The 21,245-nt window shown below is 45.7% G+C and overlaps 2 protein-coding genes and 1 long non-coding RNA gene across 6 annotated transcripts in view; 2 read left to right on the plus strand and 1 right to left on the minus strand.

The window, feature by feature from the left end:
• The window catches only part of LOC143822063 (uncharacterized), a 71,502-nt gene that overhangs the window by 14,928 nt on the left and 35,329 nt on the right, over nt 1-21,245 (minus strand). Inside the window, exons 1-2 of one of the 4 annotated variants that reach the window (XM_077306671.1) lie at nt 2,195-2,291; nt 950-1,057 (exon numbers count right to left, since the gene is read on the minus strand). The exons of 1 other annotated variant lie outside the window; for it this stretch is intronic. Coding sequence is in view for 2 of the 3 variants with exons in the window: in XM_077306667.1 (XP_077162782.1) it covers nt 7,249-7,297 (49 nt within the window). In the remaining variant the exon portion in view is untranslated. Of the gene's footprint in view, nt 1-949; nt 1,058-2,194; nt 2,292-7,248; nt 7,418-21,245 lie in introns of those variants that run through there. 2 more of the 4 variants (XM_077306667.1, XM_077306669.1) reach the window with 2 other exon arrangements.
• On the plus strand, nt 292-8,230 carry LOC143822066 (uncharacterized). Its single transcript, XR_013226033.1, has 2 exons — nt 292-1,044; nt 7,283-8,230. It is a non-coding gene; the product is annotated as an uncharacterized LOC143822066 (long non-coding RNA).
• LOC143822065 (P2Y purinoceptor 2-like) lies at nt 15,772-19,640 on the plus strand. The gene has a single exon (XM_077306676.1). It carries the CDS (start codon nt 17,889-17,891, stop codon nt 18,936-18,938), a length of 1,050 nt encoding a protein of 349 aa, XP_077162791.1. The 5' UTR covers nt 15,772-17,888; the 3' UTR covers nt 18,939-19,640.

A 21,245-nucleotide genomic window follows, 5' to 3' on the forward strand; every position in this document is an offset into this window, starting at 1 on the left:
GAATGGCGATTGCAACACCGGAAGCTTGGGTGCGAGAGCTTAGGGAGGGACATGCTTGCTACCGCTACATTGAGAACGCACATGTCTTTTTCGGATGTGTTGCAGGTTGTTTGCAAGAGTCTAGTGGGGTTTTCCCCGAAAAGCGCTACACCAAAGTGATTTTTGCGGGAGTGTTGCAGGAGTGTTGCAGATTGTGTATGACGTCGTGTGTAATGTAAAAAAAATAGCGTTACCCCAAAAAAATAGCGTAACACTTCAGCAACATTAACACTGTGCAGAATGGCCCCTGGTTCTCCAGATGAGAGGCTGCTGCTCTTAATCACTACACCAAGCTGGCTCAATCCTTTAGCCACTGCAGAGCCATTCCCTGCCCAAATAGGAAAGATACATATCAGCTATCCTCCAGCACTGTAAGTGGAAGTCCCAGGGGCCAGGGAGAAAATTGGTGCCTTGACTGCTGTTTCTGCAGTGGATTCAGTTGAACGGGAGGCAGATTATTTTTTGTCAGAAAAAAGCAGAGCGCGCTGTGTGTTGTGCACGCACGTCTTCGAGGCGATGCAGAAATAGCACAAGAGAGAATAAGAGGCAGCTGGCAGGCAATAAAGGCAGTGCCAGAAAGGGAGCTGGCTACAAGATGAACCGCTGTGTTAATGCCGCTCGGCATCGCAAGCCCTGGTGCTCGCTCTTCCGCCTCCCTCTCGGGAGAGATCTTACCGCATTAATTCACTCTGCACAATCCCAGGCAGCAAATCCTCTTTCATGATAGAGTCTTTTGCATCCCTGCATCTCTTTTTTGGCCAGAGAAAGCGAGGCGTGCCAGTGGGGGGGGGGAATCCTCTCTTTCCGCTGGACCATCATTTGCTCCTCTGCATCAATGTCCCCGGGGCCCAATGAAGCAGACCCGCCAGCGCCCCGAATGGACCCAGCTATCCTCATCTTCCTTCTTTACCTAATGATCCTCCACGAACTGGTGAGTGGCTGGATGGAGTACCAGAAGCAGGTCACCAAGCCCAAGAAGAAATCTGGACCCCTCTGGTCTTCCAGGTCAGTCAAACACCTAATTTAAAGGTAAAAGGATAATGGTCTGGGATGGTTTAAAAAACAGGGGGACATGCATGAGGAACAATGAGGAGGGGCTGCTTTAGGTATGGGATCCTTTTATTTCTTCCTGCCCCTTTCTGGGTGGTCACTATTGTTTAGTCTTCGGGACTCCTTGGATTAGAGAGTATTTTGACAGTCAAAAGGTACTGGTGTCACATGTCATCATTCTCTGTATTCGTTAAACGGGAGTCACCAACCCATTCATCCAGTTCTGGTGTCTGGACTGGAATGACAAATGCATAATAGAAATCCTCTTTTTAACCTGTCAATGTGGATCAAGGAAGAGAATTGGGGGTGGGGATCCTGCATGAATAGTTAATAGGGTAGTTAATGATGGACAAAGGGGCAAAGCCTGCGAGAAAATGCATGTGCAAAACATGTGCCACACACTACTGTAATGTGAGTAGATTATACGGGGCGGGGCCGCGGCTGCGGCTCAGTGGCAGAGTACCTGCTTTCCAGGTACTCTGCCAGGTATGTTCAGCAGCAGCATGGGGAAATACCTTCTTCTGCCCAGAGATTTAGCCAGCTAAAGTGGGTCACACTAGCCTAGATCGATGGATCACTTAATTGTTAACTTGAAGCCAAGCAAACAAAGAAGCAGCAGGGTAATTCCGACTGATCCACAACTCCCTGTTTTCAGTTCATAGCCAGTCTTGTCATTTTAGCCCCTCCTGACTCACAGCAATATTAGCCAGGATGGCCCTGACTAGCTTGAATTCATCAGAACTTGGAAGCTGAGCAGGGTCAGCCATAGTTAGGGCTTGGATGAGATTCCACCATGAAAGACTTGCGTTGCTATGCAAAGGCAATGCAAACCACCTCTGCTCATTTCTTGCAATGAAAAGTCCTGGGGGGAGCTTCATAAGTTGGTTGTGATTTGATGGAAGTTAATGATTATTATGATTGACTCATGGCCACCTTGACATGTCCTCTGCTCCCTCAGTATACTTGCCTTTATGCACTGTGATGTTTCTCCAGAAGGTCTTCCCTCACTAATATGTTCTTGCCCCTCTGTATTCTTCCTCTAAGGCCCCTGCTACAGCTACACTTAGGGCTTTTCTGCACATGATAAATATAGTTAAATGCTTACCTTATGAAGAAGCTTTATTCCGGCCACTCCACATGCGGTTGCCAAGCTCCCACGTCTGGCCAGCAAACTGCTTGCTTACATCCGCCATATTAATGTACTAGTTGGGGAATAGTATAAAGTGGATTCACCCTCCTAAAAAGTGCTATCCCCCAGAGGACAACCAGCAGACCAGCAGAAAAAGAAATGTACGGAGATGAAGAAGCACTACCTCCGCCTCCAATGTCCTGTCCTCGCACCCACCTCTCTTGTTTCTGGGATTAGAATTTTTTTAAGAATGGCGAACAGCCTGGAGCAATGAATAGGCGGACAAGCATGCAGGTGATGCCAGAAATTCCCCCCCAAAAAAGTTGTGACACAAAGCATGCCTCTCTAAAGTCCCCCCCCCCCAAAAAAAAATCAGGAACGAGACTAATTTTTAAAAGTATCAAGACTTGTGATTCCATAAGGGGTAGCATTCAAAAAGGACTATGCATCTATGATTAAATGCATATGCGTTTAAACAGAGAAGTAATTTTAAAAAATAGCAGGCATCTCGGGACCTTTAAAAATGCAGAAAGGCTGCCTGGATTGATTGGCAGAATGAAGAGAGTTCTGTATAAAGCATGTTGCTCTCTTCCGCCATTTCCAGCAGCAGTTGTGGAGGGTAAGAAGGGCGAAAAGGAGGCAGACAAGAGCAAGACAGAGAAAAGGTGTGGAGTGGCCAGGAGGCGTGATAATATTTATCGCTACGCCATTCAACTGGCGTAACTCTATTTTTCCCGACATGCAGAAATGCCCTCACTATTTCTCAGCCTGTTGCATTCAGTTTGCCACTGGGGGCTCCTTGTTTCTTACTTTCCCACTTCCCTTCCTTCAACTTCATCAGCTCCAGAAATTCCCTTCTGCATCTAGATGCCAATGAAGTCCAGGCTAAACTCATTACTTCCTTTCCCCCACAGAACGTGGACTGCGAACGTTCTGACAGCTTTGCTCCCTGGGCTGCTGAAATGGTTGCAAGCATTCTTTGCCCTTCCGCTTGCTCAGCCAGTCCATGTCTGCAACTTCATCCGTCCAATGTAGATATGATAAAATACAGATGCCATCTTTATTTTTATTAATTATTACTCAATCTTTGAAAAGCGACTCAGAGTGACAAGCCATCGGTTGTCCCAGCACCAGTGCTCTATCATCATCGTAAAGAGGGTGGCTTCTGTCAATCATGAAGGCAGCCAACAGAGACTTACCCACAGACAAGAGAGGGGTTACCTCACATGCGGGGATTTCTCAGGGAGGAAGAAACAGATGATGACTTGCAAATAAAGAGAAAGACAAAGCAAACAAGCAAAATGACCTGAAGGGAACTGAACATACTCTAGCACAGGGCTCGCATATGCAGCACCAATAGCACACCATACTATGCATGGCACTCAGAACCGGGCCTCTAGACAAGCAAATGAGGCACTAGAAGCACTGCTGGGAGACCGGGATGCAGAAAACCCAGCTTATGCCTGTTATGGATTCCCAGACCTGCACAGCCACCAAAGCAATGGAAGGCAATGGGACTGGAGGGGAGAATTCCCCACCCCCACCAGGCGGAATGGAACCCCTAAACATTGCCTGTCTCTCCCGAGTGGTATGGTTTTGACTACACACAACCCTGTGATACATGCCCGGTGGTACTCAGATTAATTCTGCTACTTAGCGTGGCATCACTAGGTCCAATCCCATGACATTGCTGTATCCCTCACCTGTGATACCATCAAGCCCTGCCTATCTCAGAGTTTGAGGCTCTGGAGAACTACCCCCTTCACCATTATTTTGAGTAAAGGAGCTGAAATTCCAGTCCTCAGTGACTACACACTTGCATACACATTTTATCATAAATACAGCAGCCTGTGGGGTAAGTTTTGCAGAGAGCTTAAGACCATCCAGTGTTCTGCAGATGGGCAATTCGCACTACAGTCCTAAAGGGCTGGCACTCTGGGTCTTGCAGAAGAGTCTGATATGGGTGTGTGAATTCGATTCTTCTGTGATTTTTAAATCAAAGGCCTTTAACTTTTTAACTTGTGTTAACTGGACCGTTGTGATGGTCCTGCAGCTTGGTCGCTGCATTGTTCACTGCCTTGAGGCCAGGGAATTAAATTTGTTTCTTCTAACACGCTAGCAGCCTCTTGCCACTGAACATCAGAGGAACTGGAAAGCACATGGCCCAATTACAGACAGAGAGGATGAGCTTAGCTGCAGACAATGAAGCCTGAAGCAACAGGATCAGCCACTGGAGGGGTTGCTCTCTTTTGAAAAGGCCACTGTCTCTTTAGCAGGCACACCGTCCAAGAACAGAAGAGCCCTAACTGGATCAGGCCAAAGTGTTACGCCAAATGCGTGTCTATAAGGACACGTGTCTAAATTTAGTTGTGGGGAATCAGCTAGTAGAGCCAGCAAGAGGCAGCGTGGCGTAACGTGGGACCTTGTATTGCACAGTTTACTGGGTAATTATGTCACTGAGATAGAACCAAGGTAGACAATGATCTAAATATGAAAGGATTTTATTAACACACACTAATTAGACAAAAGACAACACATGCGTACTCTAGCAAAGAAATGTGCATTCCTAGCCACTAGCACACAAGGAAAAGACTTATAGGGGAGGAACCTATACTAAGGGTTGATTGGATGTGATATCTACCTGTCTTCTGGGTGGAGCAGAGTTCCGGAGGTCCAGGGAAGCAATTTGGGGCGACAGACGAGGGACCAAGACGAATGTCGGACAGAGTTTCTGTAGCCTGGAAACTGACTGCCCTTTGTGGCTGTGGGAGCCCAATATTTAAAGGAAATTTGTGACCTGAGGTGATAGGGGGCAGATCCTATCTTGTCCAGGGCTTGGACAAAGAGTTTGATGGCCAGTAACGACTGTAGCCAGGTCCCAACAAAGAAATGGGTTGTTGAGACAAAGAAACTAGCTGCTGGGAATATGAAGACATATTTCCTGTCTAGAAGGGCTGATGGCCCATTTCTGGCAAATCCTGGATGATTGCTTGTGCCTGGGGATAGTGGTAAGGGAAAAGACAAAGACCAAATCTTGGATTAGATTTGGTGTTGAAAAAGGGTGGCCAGTTCCCTTTACAAGACAATGTGCTTGGCTGGCTGGAGGGGAGTCTTGGGTGGGGTGCCTTTGTCTCTCTGTACTTGCCAGGTGTGCTGACAAACTCCTCTTTTGTTTGCAAGCAAGTCGATTGGGGGAAGCCTAACTCCAAGTCCTGCTTCAGAGCCAGAAGTGGGTTTTAGTTTCTCTCCCATTATGCTTTGCAAGGCTTGACCTGGCTTTTCTCTCTCTGGTGCCAGGGTCTGCTCAGGAGTGTCAGGAAGGGTTGACACGGGTGTGCCAGCCTTTGATGGAGGGGCGACAGCCCACATAACAAAAGGTCCCTTTAGGTCAGCATCCTGCCTTCCATTCAGAAGTGGCCAGAAAGCTGGCAAGCGGGGCCTCCCGTTTTATATTCAGAGGTCTATCACTACTTCTAGTAGTCAGATGGGTTTACTGACCTCCACCTTTGTTATGATCTTGAAAGCAGCCAATGTAAATCCCTCTGAAAAGATAGGGGATTTCCCAGGTATGCAGTGGGAAACCAAATTGTAAACTGGGAGGGAATCTTGAGAGCTGTCAGAGAGGAGGAAGAAAGAGGAGGACCTGAAAGTTTATTGAATGCTGGATAGGGAGGTTTGAGGGGATGGGATTGGGTGGGATTTCCAAATTATGTCCTGTTCCTACGACTCCTCAAATTCTCTCCCCATCTTTCTTGCCTCTGAATATGGAGATTCTCTGTAGCCATCTGGTTGATTGGCCGTTAATTTGTCTAGACCCTCTTTTAAAGCCATCTGAGCTACTGGTATTCACTACATCTTGTGACAGTGAGGGCTATTCTGTGCCCAATAAATATAGTGAAATACCTTATGCACCTTATGCAGATGCCATATTTTTGCCATTTTGTATGACATCACCAACATCCAGTGTCCAAGCATCAAACCGGTAGTGGCATCCTCCATTTTAAAGTGCAACCTGGAGAATCGCATAAAATGGATTCCCACAATTAAAAAGCGCAAGTTAGAGGAGAGCAACCAGTAAGCCACATGCTAAGGAAATGTGAAGCCAAAGTAGCGCTATCTCCGCCTCCAATTTCCGCCCTCGCACCCACTTTCCTCTGCTTTCTCCCAGGGGTGTATTTTTTAAAAAGCAAACTGCCTAGAGCAACGAATAACTGTTAAATCGCGCAGACAAAGCAAAAAACATGCTTCCCCCCAGTTAAAACACAAAACATGTGTCTCTAAAGTCCCTCCCCCACACCAAAATTGGGGAAAAGATTAATTTTTAAAAGATTCAAGGTTCGTGATTCCATAAGGGGTGGCATTATAAAAAGCACTATGCAACTAGGATTAGATGCATAGGCGTTTCAATTGAGAAGTTTTACTTTAAAAAAATTAGCTGCCGTCTTGGGCCCATTAAAACATGGAAAAGGTGATTGGCTGCCTGGCTTGATTGACAGGTGGAGCAGAGTCGCATGTAAAGTGTGTTGCTCTCTTCCATCATTTCAAGTAGGCATGTGGAGTGCTAAGAAGTGCAAGGCAACAGACGAAAGCAAGAGAGCCAGAAGGTGAGAAATGGCCAGACACGCGTTACTGTTTAGCGTTACGCCATTTCACGTAACCCCCTGGAATTACAGCTCATCTCCAAGCAACAGAGATCAGTCCCCCAGGAGAAAAGGGCTGCTTGGGAGGCTGGGTTCCATAGTATTATACTCCCCTGAGGTCCCTCCCTGCTCCTGTTCCCAGCTCCATCCCCAAGGTCTCCGGGTATTTCCCGAACTAGGTCTGGCAATCCTACTTTAAGAGCAGGAGTCCAGCAGCACTTCTGAAGACTAACAACGACGGTGGCTGGGGATGAGCTTTCGTGAGTCACTGCGCACATCTGCTGCTTGCTGACGAAAGCTCATCCCCAGCCACAAATGCACAATCAGAATTAGAGAAGTGGCAAATGGAGAGGAAGGTATCAAAGCCTCACATGTGAAAGCGGGACATACTTTCGGTAACAGCACTTCCTTTGATCTTTTCCAGCACTTCCTCCCGCATGAATCACTCCAGCTTTTCACAACCTTTGGTTCACACAGCACGGAGGGAACATCGGCACAGAGATTGGAGGAAGCCAGGCCGAATCCTCAGGAAGGTATAAAGACCTCTCTTGAGCCTAACATGAAGAAAAAGAAGAGCCGTTTTTTTATTCTCACTACCTGAAGGAGTCCCAAACACCTTCCTCACTTCACAACAGACACCCCGTGAGGTAGGTGAGGCTGAGAGAGCTCTGAGAACTGCTATGTGAGAACAGCTCTAAGAGAACCGTGACTGGCCCAAGGTCACCCAGCCGCTTGCATGTGGAGGAGTGGGGAATGAAACCCAATTCTCCAGACTGGAATCCGCCACTACACTATGAGGATTAGTCAAGCGATGGACCACAAGAGATGCTGCACCCCTCGGAAGCTTCCAGAAGGACCCCGACCATTTGTCCTCTGCCTTGCAGTCTCCTAGGAGGAAAGATTTTTCAGACAATGTGCTTGTTAGATCTCCGCTATGGTCTTTTCTTACTAAGAGGGACCCAGTTCAACAGTTATCAGCCAGCCTAGTCTAGGAGAGGAAAGAGAAATCGCAGCAAAGAGACTGTGACCCCTAGACGTTCAGGAAGCAGGGATCCCTGCAGCCCTGCAGCTCTGAAGAGAGTGTTCTGGAAAAGCCTATTCACTGCTAGTCCTGTGTGGTTGTTCTCCTTTGCTCTAGGCCTGGCGCATGAGACAGGGTCAGACAGAGAAACTGAACCTTTGCAGGAGGTGAAATGAAAGTCAGTCTGACCTCATTTAGTGTCTGGCTGAGGAAGTGACCAGATGCAGCCGAAGGGAAATCTCAAGTGACATTTGGTCTAAATGCTAAGTCATGTAGCGGGCGGAAATCAAAATGTGAAGCTGCAGTCTTAAATGTCGGTGCTTTTATTTTAAATTAAATTGGTTTATTCTAGCGACCCAATTCTCAAATGGGGGGGGGGGCGGCGGGAAAATATTCTAAGTATTCTAAGGCTAGCCAAAAAACCTTAGACGAATAAACTAAAACAGTCATATGCAAAGATGAATAATTCACAAAAGCACTCTCTGTGTATCCTATTCTGAGCTTAGCCGCATAGGGCAGATTTTGTTTTAAAAGCCCTCACGTTTAAAAAACCCAAGGAAACTATGTAAAGAATGGGGAGACCTTTCTGAAAATCTGGAGAAACCTCAAGTATTTGAAAAGTTAAACTTCTTTTAAAAATAAATGGAAAAGTGAGGTCTGCACATGCACAAATATTGCAACTCAAGCAAAAAAAATGTTGACTTGAGATCTCATGAGTTCTCAATCAGCTTTGTGGAGTGGTCAGGTGACCTCTTAGAACCGAGCAGCTTCTCCCCCCCCCCAAAAAAAAAGATTGGTGTAACGGACAGGGGGGAGGAAGAGGCAGCATGAGAGCCAAAGGAGGCAAGAGGAGGAGGAGGAGGAGGAGGGAGGCAAAGGTCGGAACAGAGGACATGGTGGGCAAGGAGGGAGCAGCAGCATAGAGATTAATTGGGGACCAGGGAGAAAATGGGGGATTCTCTCCCACCCACCCCCATGTGAGTTCATCATGGGTTCCCTACTAGTTTAATAATAAAAGCAATGGAAATACATTTAATTTTTTTTAAGGAAATGGGGATAAATAACTTTCCCTGCCACCTAAAAGACATTTTCCTTTGGAAACTTAATTACTACCTGAAGTCCTGTTGTGCCTTGGAGACCAAAACATTTATTTCAGCATAAGCTTATGGACTCGAGCTGACTTTGGCAGCGGATCCTGCTAGTCTCCCTAAAACTTCTTCCGAAGCAAAGTTCTCGAAGGGTCCACAACTACAGACTAATAACTGCAGACTACAACAGACTGAAATGGCCACCCCAAATAGGTTGCACATGGGCATGCATGTAGCAACTTCACAGCATGTCAGCACAAGTCAGAACATGAGCAGCTTACATGGGCCGTCTGCAGTGGGGGGAACAGATACAAATGTGCTGACCTTGACCCTGTCTCTGCATGATTACTAGCCTGTGAGCATGCTATCTGTGCATGCACAGAAGTATACATTCCTGTGTGCCATGTTCAAACTCAGCACAATTAATGTCAGCAGCAGAAGAAGAGTTGTTTTCTTGTGTCCAGCTTTTTACTGAAGGAGTCCCAAAGTGACATACAGTCGCCTACCCTTCCTCTCCCTACAACAGACACTCTGTGAGATAGGTGGGGCTGAGAAACCCAAGGTCACCCAGCTGGCTGTGTGTGGAGGAGGAGGAGTGGGGAGCCACACCCAGTTCTCCAGATCAGAGGCTGCCACTCTTAACCATTACACCAAGATGGGTGTTGAACGAATGGGTCTTGAACTATCAACTTGAAGGATAGGGGGCAGGGATTCAGTGCGCGCACCACCATCCAACCTTGGCCAAATGTCAAAACTTCATGGAGACACACTGTCTGTACCAAATAGGCCAAAACAAGTCAGGTGATTCTCTCCGACACTTATAAAAGTTTTCAAGACAAGCTTACTTGCTGGTCTGAACAGTAGGAAGCCTGTTATTACCTTCCTTGCCTTCCAGTTCTTAGTTTCACCGGAGATGCATCTGTGAACCATTGAGCTGTACACAATGCAACACCACCGTAGTCTGCCTTTTAAAAATCAGCCAAGGTAGATGGGGGAGGGGGAATAGGAGACTCTTTGCACTGCTGTTGGACCACTATTTATAATGTGCCAAAAGTTCTCAAATATTTCTAGTCTCGTTTTTTGATGCTCATAAAAGGTATAGGTAAAGGTATCCCCTGTGCAAGCACCGAGTCATGTCTGATCCTTGGGGTGACGCCCTCTAGCGTTTTCATGGCAGACTCAATACGGGGTGGTTTGCCAGTGCCTTCCCCAGTCATTACCGTTTACCCCCCAGCAGCAAGCTGGGTACTCATTTTACCGACCTCGGAAAGACGGAAGGCTGAGTCAACCTTGAGCCGGCTGCTGGGATTGAACTCCCAGCCTCATGGGCAGAGCTTTCAGACTGCATGTCTGCTGCCTTACCACCCTGTGCCACAAGAGGCTCTTTTGATGCTCATAGGAGTCATTTTTATTACTCTTGCACTGAGACTCTTGCTGTGTTCAAAAGAGACATGTTCCGAGGTGATGCCCTTTGGCATCTGTCTGGTTGCATTGATAAGACAAATCCAGTTGGGACTACGGATGCTCAGACATGTAACCCAGGCAAGCCCGATTCTGTCAGATCTCAGAAGCGAAGCAGGGCCAGCCGTAGCTAGTATTTGAAAGGGAGACCTCCAAGAATATGCCTGATGGTTCTCCTAGAGAACACGAAGAGTCATGACATGAAGTCAGTCAGAGTCGAAGTGAATAAATAATATAAGAGACTTAAGCCACTGGATAGATTCTTTTTCTCTTTGTCACTAATTTGGAATCGTCCATTTTTCGTGTAACAACATGAAGTCAGTCAATGGCAGACCACCCCCCAACGTCCCTTGCCTGGCTCCCAGACAACCCTCGGATCTCCTGGCTACCCTGCGCAAGTCATACGATGGCTAAATAAACAATGCTCAAGCATGTACCAGTCTAACTCAGAGTCTGTTAATCGGGAAGACATTTTTACATTGATCGGTTCGGGTGATTGCGAAACGTTCGAGCCTGTTGATCAAGTGAGTTTTTGCAGAGGACAGTGAAACGAGCACGGTTGCATACATGCACATTTTCACACAGCTGAATCGGAGTCTTACCCCCCCACTACCCCAACCTATTGTTGCTGCAACCAAGAAACACTGAGCAAATCCATCAGTCAGTCACAATGATACATAAATACTGCATTTTTAAAAACTATTACCATCTGGTGCTTAGGACCGTCTGCGCTAATGTTATTTCTCACACGTGCATTTCTGCACTGCTTTTTGTGAGGCAAGGTTCACACTCCCCCATCATTTAATTGACTAATACAACCATCCATGGCCTTGGATAGAATAATTTCCCCCCATGCCCAGATATAAAAGGCAAGGGAAAGCAAAGCGAACTCTGCCACTGTAATGGAATGGAACGGAACTCCTCCACCACTGCCATGCAGCTGCAGAGCTATTTGACAGTCATTCGAGGCAGACAGCAGATGGGGACAGGTGACAAATGTGGCGCATGGGTGGTTGTGGCTGTCGGAGATGGTACATTCACCAGTGAAAGGTATTTGCTGTGACTAGCAATAGTTGCTATTGTTGGCACATGTTCAGAACACGATTATTTTCACTCCTCTCTGTGAGGAACTATCCCCCTTCCTGACAGCTGGAAAAGTCTAGCAGGTTTTCAGCATGGCCTGGTAATTTATAGAAGTCTGGCCATGTTCCGTCGACACTCCAGCAACCTAATTGTCATGATGGAAGTGTCATACTGTCGCTTACACAAAGTTCTGCTGCCTACCGGTCCCTTCTCCACCATTCCCAAAATGCATTGTGATTGTGCGCATGTGCCAAAATATTAAAGGTAAAAGTAAAGGTATCCCCTGTGCAAGCACCGAGTCATGTCTGACCATTGGGGTGACGCCCTCCAGCGTTTTCATGGCAGACTCAATATGGGGTGTTTTGCCAGTGCCTTCCCCAGTCATTACCGTTTACCCCCCAGCAAGCTGGGTACTCATTTTACCGACCTCGGAAGGATGGAAGGCTGAGTCAGCCTTGAGCCGGCCGCTGGGATCGAACTCCCAGCCTCATGGGCAGACAGCTTCAGGCAACATTTCTGCTGCCTTACCACTCTGTGCCACAAGAGGCTCTTGCCAAAATATTACGAGTCACTAATATTTGTAATTCCTTACAAGAGAAGCTTGGGTTCTAAATACAATTTAAGTAGAAAGAAACTCACCCATGGGCTAGCTTTGGTTTGCTGGCTCACAAGATGCACTTTTTCCTTTCTTTTCAGACCTTCCACTCAGGCTGTTCTCCAGAAGCAGCTCTTGGCAGTTTGAATGACACAAAAGCACATTTGTACAACAGTATGCTCAAGTGGTGTAGTTGCACGCAGCACATTGGAGAGTCACTTTGTTTAGTCATGAGAAGCTGAAAGGGAAACAACTGAAGAACCAAAGCGACTGCCATCCACTACCCCAAAATGCAGAAACTGGGCAAGTTTAGAATCACAACAAGCATGTTTGAGACTCCAATCAACGATTATTTATTTATTTATTTGATTTATTTACTGTTCCTCTATGCAAAGCAGGCTTGGGGCAGTTTACAATAAATAATAAGTACAGATAAAACCAATATTTCTTGCCTACACCTCCTAGATGCTCCCCCTAGGAATTTCTAAAACAATGGGGGAGTCAAGTTGAAGGAGGGAGACCCAATTCATTACCAGAGAACCATAACCTCAGCCACAGGTCTGACAGAAGAGTATTGCTTTGCATGCCCTGTGGAAGTTTGACAGACGTTTTGACTGGCAGCTCATTCCATTAGGTTTGAGCTAGGCTTCTGGGCAAATTTAGGTGAATGTCTTTGGGGCCAGGGATTTCCAACAAATTGCTCCACTTGCTTTACCGCCGGCACTCCTGATTTCCCACCTCCCGCTCGGGAGCACTGCCAGCAGTTGCTGCACAATGCCATGCCAAGGGGGAGCCCCAGCCATGGTGGCCACAGGAGAGCACCAAAGGTGAGCCAGTGGCAGAGTGGCAGGGCAGCCCCCGAGGCAGCAGCCGGGGAGGCGAATGAGGAGGAGCCGCGGCCTGGTACTGACTGATCCACGAGCCGATACTGGTCTCTGGACCGGGGGTTAGGGACCACTGCGGGCCTGGACTGCATAGGGCCTTGAAGGTCCATAGTAAGAACCTGATCTGGAACTCCACTGGTAGTCAAAGCAGCAGCTGGAGGGCAACTCAAGTCTGTTTTCGGTTTTCCTTTCGATCAGCAGCAGTCAGCATGAGTTTTAGCAAGCCCACATCCCTATTAGGAGGCTTGCTTCTGCTTTAGCTCGTTTCACCCAGTTCCCAGAAGAAGTGGAATTGGGTGATAGGAGACCCACAGGGAACTGAAATGAAGGCAGAGAGCTTGACAAACAAAAGAAGACTCGGACGTCAAGCCAACTTCAGCAGAACCTCTTCTTTTGCCTTGTGGCAGTTCAGACAGCAATAAAATACCCAATGAAAAGATACCTAACTGGTGGGTGAAAGGGGGCAGAGCTTCCTGAGCGATGCTAACATTGGTATGTGTGGATGTGAGCTGGGACTTTGAACAGCTGGACCCCAGGCTGTGGTGACAGATTCTTCTAACCCAGAATCCCTGCATTTGTGTCTGTTACTAATAATGTATACAATGAATATCAATTCAATTTATTTTACAATTCTTTTATATATCAGAAGGAACAACCATAACGGCTCCTAGATCAATTCCGTTTTCATTGGCTTCATCAGTGGTTGAAACCTCCAATCCTCCAAAAACAGTTTGTAGTATCAAAGGTGGCAAAATCCTATCACCTTTCCTTATGAATCCTCCATTATGTACCAGATCAAACAAAGGCTACTTGATCAGGAATTTCAAAAAATCCATCCCACTGTGCCAGCAATCTGCTCTCCTTGTGCGCTTGGTCTCCAAGTGAAGCACGGGATAATGCCGGCTTATTTCCATAACTTGGCAAATCCCCTCCATCGCAGAGCGTTTTCACTTGCTCGGCTTAACGCCTTTCCATCTAAAGTATTACAAGGGATATTTGCCAAGATCCCCTTCGAAAACAGACTATGCACCTGTGAATCAAGTTCTCCTGACACCATCCAACATATCCTACTGGATTGTCCCTTGTTCACTGAACAGAGAAGGCATATCATACCTCTCATACCAAAACGGAGAAACCATTCAAGAGACCTGATTTGCCAATTTTTACTGAGTGATAAGGATGCCGACGTCACTTTTATTACGGCTGAATTTCTGTCCTCAGTTTTTAAATTTAAACTGTCTGACGTATCCTGACTAACTTTGTTTATCCTGCTTATCTGCTTTATGCCAATAAAGGTATTGTATTGTATTGTATTATGTATAGTATTATTTTATTCTGTGGCATATTTCTTACTCAAGTGATTTTTTTTTGTAGATTGCTGTCATTGCTTAAAAGGTGCTTTGTGAAATGAGGGGCAGATGGCGGCGATAATGTGACAGTTATGGTGATGGGCAGGGTAGATGGCATCCCAAAGACTAACACTGCATGGGAAAGATAGTTTGCTGGGTAAAGAGCATAGTTTACAACCCAAAAGAAAAAAACATGCCATCTCTTTCATGTGTTAACATCCCTCAGTTGACTGTCCTGCTTCTGGCAGGCTTGAACTCTAGTTCCTAGTGACCAGATTGGCCAATGCCCTATCAGTCCATGTGGGAGGGGGATCTAAAAAGGGGAGCTGTTCCTTTGTTTGGGGTTCAGAAAGACAGACAGACAAAAAAAGAAAGTTCAGTGTGAATGATGAAGGAGGACGGTGCTTGTAAATACAGTCCTGGGGAGAGGTTCACTATGCAACAGTAAGCCTCCCTCTGTGGCTGCACCAGATGTTGAGGACTGTAAGTTAACTAACAAGTGACCTTCCTTCCATTTCTTTCTATGTTGCTTAGCCCTACCTGGAACTATCTTGTTGTTTGTGCCTTGTAGTTAGTTCCAGTGAGTTTGTGCCTTGTAGTTCACAGAATCACAGAATCACAGAATCACAGAATCACAGAATCACAGAATCACAGAATCACAGAATCACAGAATCGAGTTGGAAATGACCATGCAGGCCATCTAGTCCAACCCCCTGCTCAATGCAGGATCAGCCCTAAGCATCCTAAAGCATCCAAGGAAAGTGTGTATCCAACCTTTGCTTGAAGACTGCCAGTGAGGGGGAGCTCACCACCTCCCTAGGCAGCTTATTCCACTGCTGAACTACTCTGACTGTGAAAAAATTTTTTAGTTACTACAGTAATTCAGCTGTGGAGCCTTGCACATTCCTTGCCCCTGGCCTTGGCTGCTTGACAGCACTATTGTAAGATCCTCTTGGGTATAAGATCCCCTTCTGGCTAATGCCAGATGAGTGGGGTAGTTAACTCAGGGGCACTGGAGATATGAGAGCTCCAGAGTAAATGGCCATCATCCTTGTGTTGTACTCCCTCACTGCCCCGTTAAGTAGCCCCTCTGTTTAGGAAGGGCTTATATATATTTTTATATTTTGCCACCATGTTGTTGTTGCTGTATATATTTTTTGTTTTGTTGAGTTTTAATGGGGATTTTACTGGGATTTGATTGGATTGGATTGCCATGTAACCTGCCACAAGCCAGCTTGCTGGGAGTGTCGAGTAACAAATTGAATAAATAATAACAACATTTATGCCTTGCCCCTGGACTCAGACCTGTTTTGCTGGTAATTAGAACTCGGGCTGGACTTTGACTCTGCTTGTGGTACACATTTTGGGTCTCAGCTTGCGAACCAAAGGTGGTGAAACTCGGACTCTATCTGGGCACCCGTGTAGAGCAGCACAACTTCTTTCTTCCAGCATTAACCACCAATACGATGTCCATGGGTATCATGTTGCTTTCTAAACCAAAGGATGGCTTTTTCCTTCCACAAAAGGAAAGTTCAGCCAGTCCTGAGTTCCTTCCCCCTCACTGAAGCAGCAGACGGTTCAGAACTGCATTACTTTGGTGTCTGCGGGAAGAACCCACATGGTAACAGCTGCCATGGTAGGACAGTTGGCTTGGAACCTACTAACATTTTGTGACTGGCCCAACCCACTTCTGCAGCCATTTTGGCCCTGTCCCTGGGGTGACCATTTTGTGGCAACACCACCCACCTGTTCTCAGAATTCCAAACGCACCAACATGCTAAACAAGGCTGGGAATCCCTGATTTACACCTCTCATATCCCTTTTTTGATTTGGGATGAGTTCACAAGGCAGGTGCAATCCAGAATTATAACAGAAATGACATAGGTTGCTTCCACATAGGAATTTACCATTACACGGAGAGCAAGTAGGGTCTCTAGCCTTCAGGTGGAACCTGGAAGTTAGGAATTATGACTTATTTCCAGGGGACAGGATCAGCAACCGTGGGGAATAATTATTCATTCATTCATTCATCCATCCATCCATCCATCCATCCATCCATCCATCCATCCATCCATCCATCCATCCATCCATCCATCCATCCATCCATATATATTTATATACCGCCCTCCCCGAAGATTCAGGACAGTTTACATATAACTAACTGAAACTATACATGGAACCTTACATCTAATAATTATAACATTCATATTATTAACTGGTATAACCAGTTAATATAAATGGCTGCTTTACAGGGTGGGCTCTACAGAAGGCCCTCCCATCTCCAAATCCCACCCTCCACAGGCAGAAATTCCACTTTTAGAAATTTCCCATCCTGGAGTTCACAACCCTAATCAGCAGAAAGTCCCCACAGCCCGGGGAGCATTCAGACTACATAACACCTCTCAGGCCCAGTCAGCCTACTCTCTGTGCCGGCAGCTTCCACCATGGTGGACTCCCTTGGAGGAGGTTTCTCAAGCCTCAAAGAGAAAGGGCTAGAGGTTCCAGTGCCATGATCCTCTTCTCTTCTCAGCCATCTGTTCTGAATCTCAGCAAACAAATTGCATTTCCTCTTCCCCAGCTGTCACTGGTACCTCCTCCTTTTTCCTCCAGTGCCCAGATTGTTCATGCTTTCTCTGGCTCCTGCCCCCCCCCCAGACAATCTAAAAGTAATTATTCCAAAACAAGGGGCGTGTGTGGGTGGCACATCAACTTGACCACTCCCCCACAACCACAACAGGAAATCGAGATAACAAAGTAGAAATATATGTATACAAGCACGGCAGGAAACCATGTGGTTCAATAAACCTTGCAGTTAACAGGAAAATTCCTGTGTTCCTACTAGAGCTTAACGTTGAACACAGAGTTAAGTTCATGTCTTCAGAGTCCTTAATAATCCTTAAAACAAGATTAGATTCCCAGATAATAGCTAGTTTCGTTGTGAGACCCCCAGGTTGATAACTGCTGCCTCCCCCACAAGGGGAATAGATGTGGTCTTTGGTCTATTGGAGGTTTAAACCCCTTTATTTTACTTTTCAGATTTTTCTATAAACCTGAAGGTTCCCACAAGGTTCTTAAAAGATCTTCTTCCTCTCCACATGGCCTTTATCTGCTGATTTAAGTATCCTCAGATGGGTCCATGTTGAGAATTTAATATATTGATGTTTGTAAGAGAATGAAGAAATTATGATCATAACTAAGTTAATGGCCTTGTAAAATCCCCCCCAATGCTCTGATATAAGGTGGCGAATTTTAATCTGCTATGTGAAAGAGAATTTATGTAAGAAAAGGATTTATGTAAGAAAATGGTGCATGTTCAGATTAATAAAAACCAGTGAATTTGACTTCTAGTTTCTTTTGATGCACTTTTACTTCTCCAACAGTTCTTTTTCCTCACCACAATGGACTCTTCGGTTTATGTCTGAGGTTGACGTTTTTCAAAAAGTTCTTTCAAGAAGAGGGAAGCGTGCCTGGACAGATCACATTCAAAGAAGAGGAGTGGGACAATGACGGCGAGAACATTAACTAGCAACATGAATTGCCTTGTTGGGAATGTGCCCTGTGCAATGCCTCTGGTATCACCCTGATGAGCAAGAAATCAAAATCCACCAGCTGCTTTGGGTTTCCTGCCGACTCATGGATAGCTCTACCCAAGCATACGGAGCTGCAAAGAACACCAGCAATAGCACAAAGTGTCTGTTACAGAATCCGCACGTGGCGCTTCCACTCCTCCTAGGGATCCTGTCTGTGAGCTGCCTGGTCTTCAACAGCATCAGCTTGTGGATCTTCTGGTTCAAACTCAAGCGCTGGAACTCCAGCATCATGCTGCAGTTCAACCTTGCCTTGGTGGATGCTAGTATCCTTCCCGTCACCCCTCTGACGGTAACCTATTTCATTCTGGGCAACCACTGGCCCTTTGGGGACTTCCTCTGCCAGTTCCAAACCTTCATGCTTGCCATTCACCTCTATGGCAGCATCTACTTCCTGATGCTCATCAGCATCCACCGGTACCAAGTCATAGTGCATTACAGCGCCAAGTCCTTCTGGAGGAAAAAGACCTTCTGGAAGAAACTCATCTGGGTCTTTTGGGTCCTTCTCTTCCTGCAAGGGTCGCCGTCCTTCTTCCTCATAAAGACATTGGACTTAGATGGTTCTAAAAAGTGTCTTACCACCTACCAGTCAGAGCTGAATGATGTATTCCTGATCTACAGCATTGTCCTGATGCTCCTGTGTTTTCTCCTACCCTTTTGCATCTCCATGGCTTCCTATGTGATGCTGGGGGCCTACATTGCCCAAATCAGCAAAGCCACTCTCCAGGGTCAAGTGGTAAAGACCAGGTCCTTACAAATGATCATTGTGGCTCTGGTAATCTTTGCCATTTGCTTCCTGCCCTACCATATCTGCAGCACGTTGGCTACCATTCTGAAGCATTACAAGATGTCATGTGAAGTGATACACCGCATAGAAATCAGCTACTACATTTCTTTTGTCTTCACCATGGTCAACGGTTGCCTTGATCCTATCATCTACAATTTTGCCAATGAGAATTTTAACAAGTCCTTTTCCAAAACCCTAAGAAGATTCTTCTCCTCAAAGGGATAAAACTGCTCCTCAGGAAAGAATCGGTAAGAGATTAAGGACAAGGAGCCACAAAGATGGGTAAAATATCAGCAAAAGTTGACGTGAGAAAACCCTGGGCTTGGGCTTCAATAAGGGAACAACATCTAAGTGTCAAGTGTGGGCCAGTTTGCGGCTATCTAAATCCACAGACTGGGCCCATGCTGACAGAAAGGAGTTTTCTTCGAATTTGGGGGATCGCTCAGGTTTGCGAAACAAAAACAAACCCTTTTAACATTATATTGGGGCTGGATTTAAATCCACAAACAATAAAGTTTTCTGCACATGGGCAGATAACTTTCCTTAGCGACCTCTTGGATCTTTGCTGCAGTTGGCCACAATGCAGCAGCCCCTGGAGGTCCTGTTGCTGCTGTGGTGGCCCTCAGAGCAAACACAGTCCCCGTGGCCAGAGCGCAGGTCAAGATAAGGAGGGGAGAGAGACAGAAAGAGAGATGTGGGGAATTTCAGGTAAGATTTAAGATAAGAAGGGGAGGGAAGAAACAGAGAGGGAAGACTGATAGAGAATGGGAGGTGGAGCTTCATAGGGAAGGGGTAAACAGAAGGGGGAAGATTGTCAGGGAAAGAAAGAAAGAGTGAGGAGAAAAGACTGACAGATAAAGGGAGGGGGAGCAAGAGACATAGGGAGATATTGTTGGGGGGAAGAAATGGAGGAACATTGTGGGAGAAGGGGAGGGGGGAATTGACAAAAAGGGATGGGAAAGAAAGAGAGGGGGAAATGGTTAGAGAAGGGGGAAGAGGGAGTGAAGCAAAGGCAGGGGACAATGGGATGCACCCTCCTTAAATGTTTTTTGTAGCTCTCCACTTGTAGTATACTAGATTTGTAAAACATCACACACAAAGAGCTTGGTACAGCCATAAATACAATAATGTTTCATCAGAGCTTTGATTTGTATTTGAAAATAATATCTGTCCTTGGTAGGGATATTTCTGAATCCCAATTTCTGTCTGGATTTTGGAGTTCCAAGTTAATCTGATTTTGTTACCGAAGTGAAACCGTCATATTAGGAGCCTTCCAGTTTTATTTGGCTTTCACTTATGTTTGCTACAGTGTTCTTCTCCTTCCATTCATGTGTCCATGACTGATCCTTTTCAAATGCAGTCCTGATTGAATGTATGGCCGTGGCAAGGGTTTTTTTTTGTGTGTGGTGTTTTATATATGCACAGGAATGCTTGCCCATCAATCAGTACAGAATACTTATCTTCTGTTCCCTGGGGGTTAAAGCAACCTTGGCTTGGGGATTTTTAATCAAGGAAATGGCAGGGAGGCAGATGAGTTAATCTCCCCCACTCCCAGCTGCCTTTTTCATGGAAATCCCATGTCATGTGTAGTTCTACCCTAGAAATTCCTGATCAAACTTTAAAAACATGGTAGAACTTGGTCCCTTGAACTGAGTTCATGCTACCATTTTGGAAAACGTGAAGGTAATTTCAAACTACGGTTAAACTACAGGTTCTTTCTGATCTGATTATTCCAAAACAGAAAGTTTTTGAGAACCACTCATTGTTTAACACTTGTCTAAGTAATCCAGGAGACTGAGGGCAGAATACAATGTATATATGGGATCTATTGATAATGGACCCAGCTGAGAAAGTGGTTCAAGGTATTACATAAATTTAGATCTAGTGAAAATACAGACTATGCATCTCAGGATGATATTATTGATGTAAGTTTGACCAGTGCCTGTTGGAATATGCAAAATCTGTAGTGTGCACAAGAAGAATATCTTACAGGGGGCATTGGATGAAAAATGTAGTCAGCATATTTAAATTAGGAACTTTCTGATATTTTCAAATATTCTTCTCCTGTGTCCTGATTAGCCCAATTGCAGACTTCCTGCTCCTTTGAGTACACTTCCTGCATTCTTTCCTTCCAGTAAAACAACAAGTCAGTCAGTTATATTGTTAAAACTATCTCTCTCCTCTCTCTTTTACAACGTTGTTTCTCTTCTCAATAAAGCTAAGTATTCCTTAAAGATCTGGTGCTTGACTCCTCTTTGGCACATTTGAACTCTGCCAATAATGTATTGGGTTCCTTTTCATTGCCCTTTAGAAATCTCCTACCATATTACACACTTCCAAACATCACCTTCAGCATATTTTGATGAGTACTAGAGAATTATCTTCCCTAAAACCAGTGCAGGGGGCTGTAAAATTCTGGTATATTATCTATCATCTTCACCCATGATATAAAGACCCAAGAAAGATCTTATCAGTAAATTACTGGACTTCACAAATGGCCCCACCAAGCGGGGGTAGCTATTTTTGTAACTT

Source organism: Paroedura picta, chromosome 12 (assembly GCF_049243985.1).
Source record: "Paroedura picta isolate Pp20150507F chromosome 12, Ppicta_v3.0, whole genome shotgun sequence".
NCBI classification, from domain to species: Eukaryota; Metazoa; Chordata; class Lepidosauria; order Squamata; family Gekkonidae; genus Paroedura; species Paroedura picta.

What these genes read in the sequence shown, in the direction of transcription:
- LOC143822065 (XM_077306676.1), top strand. Translation starts at nt 17,889, where the DNA reads ATGTGCCCTGTGCAATGCCTCTGGTATCACCCTGATGAGCAAGAAATC.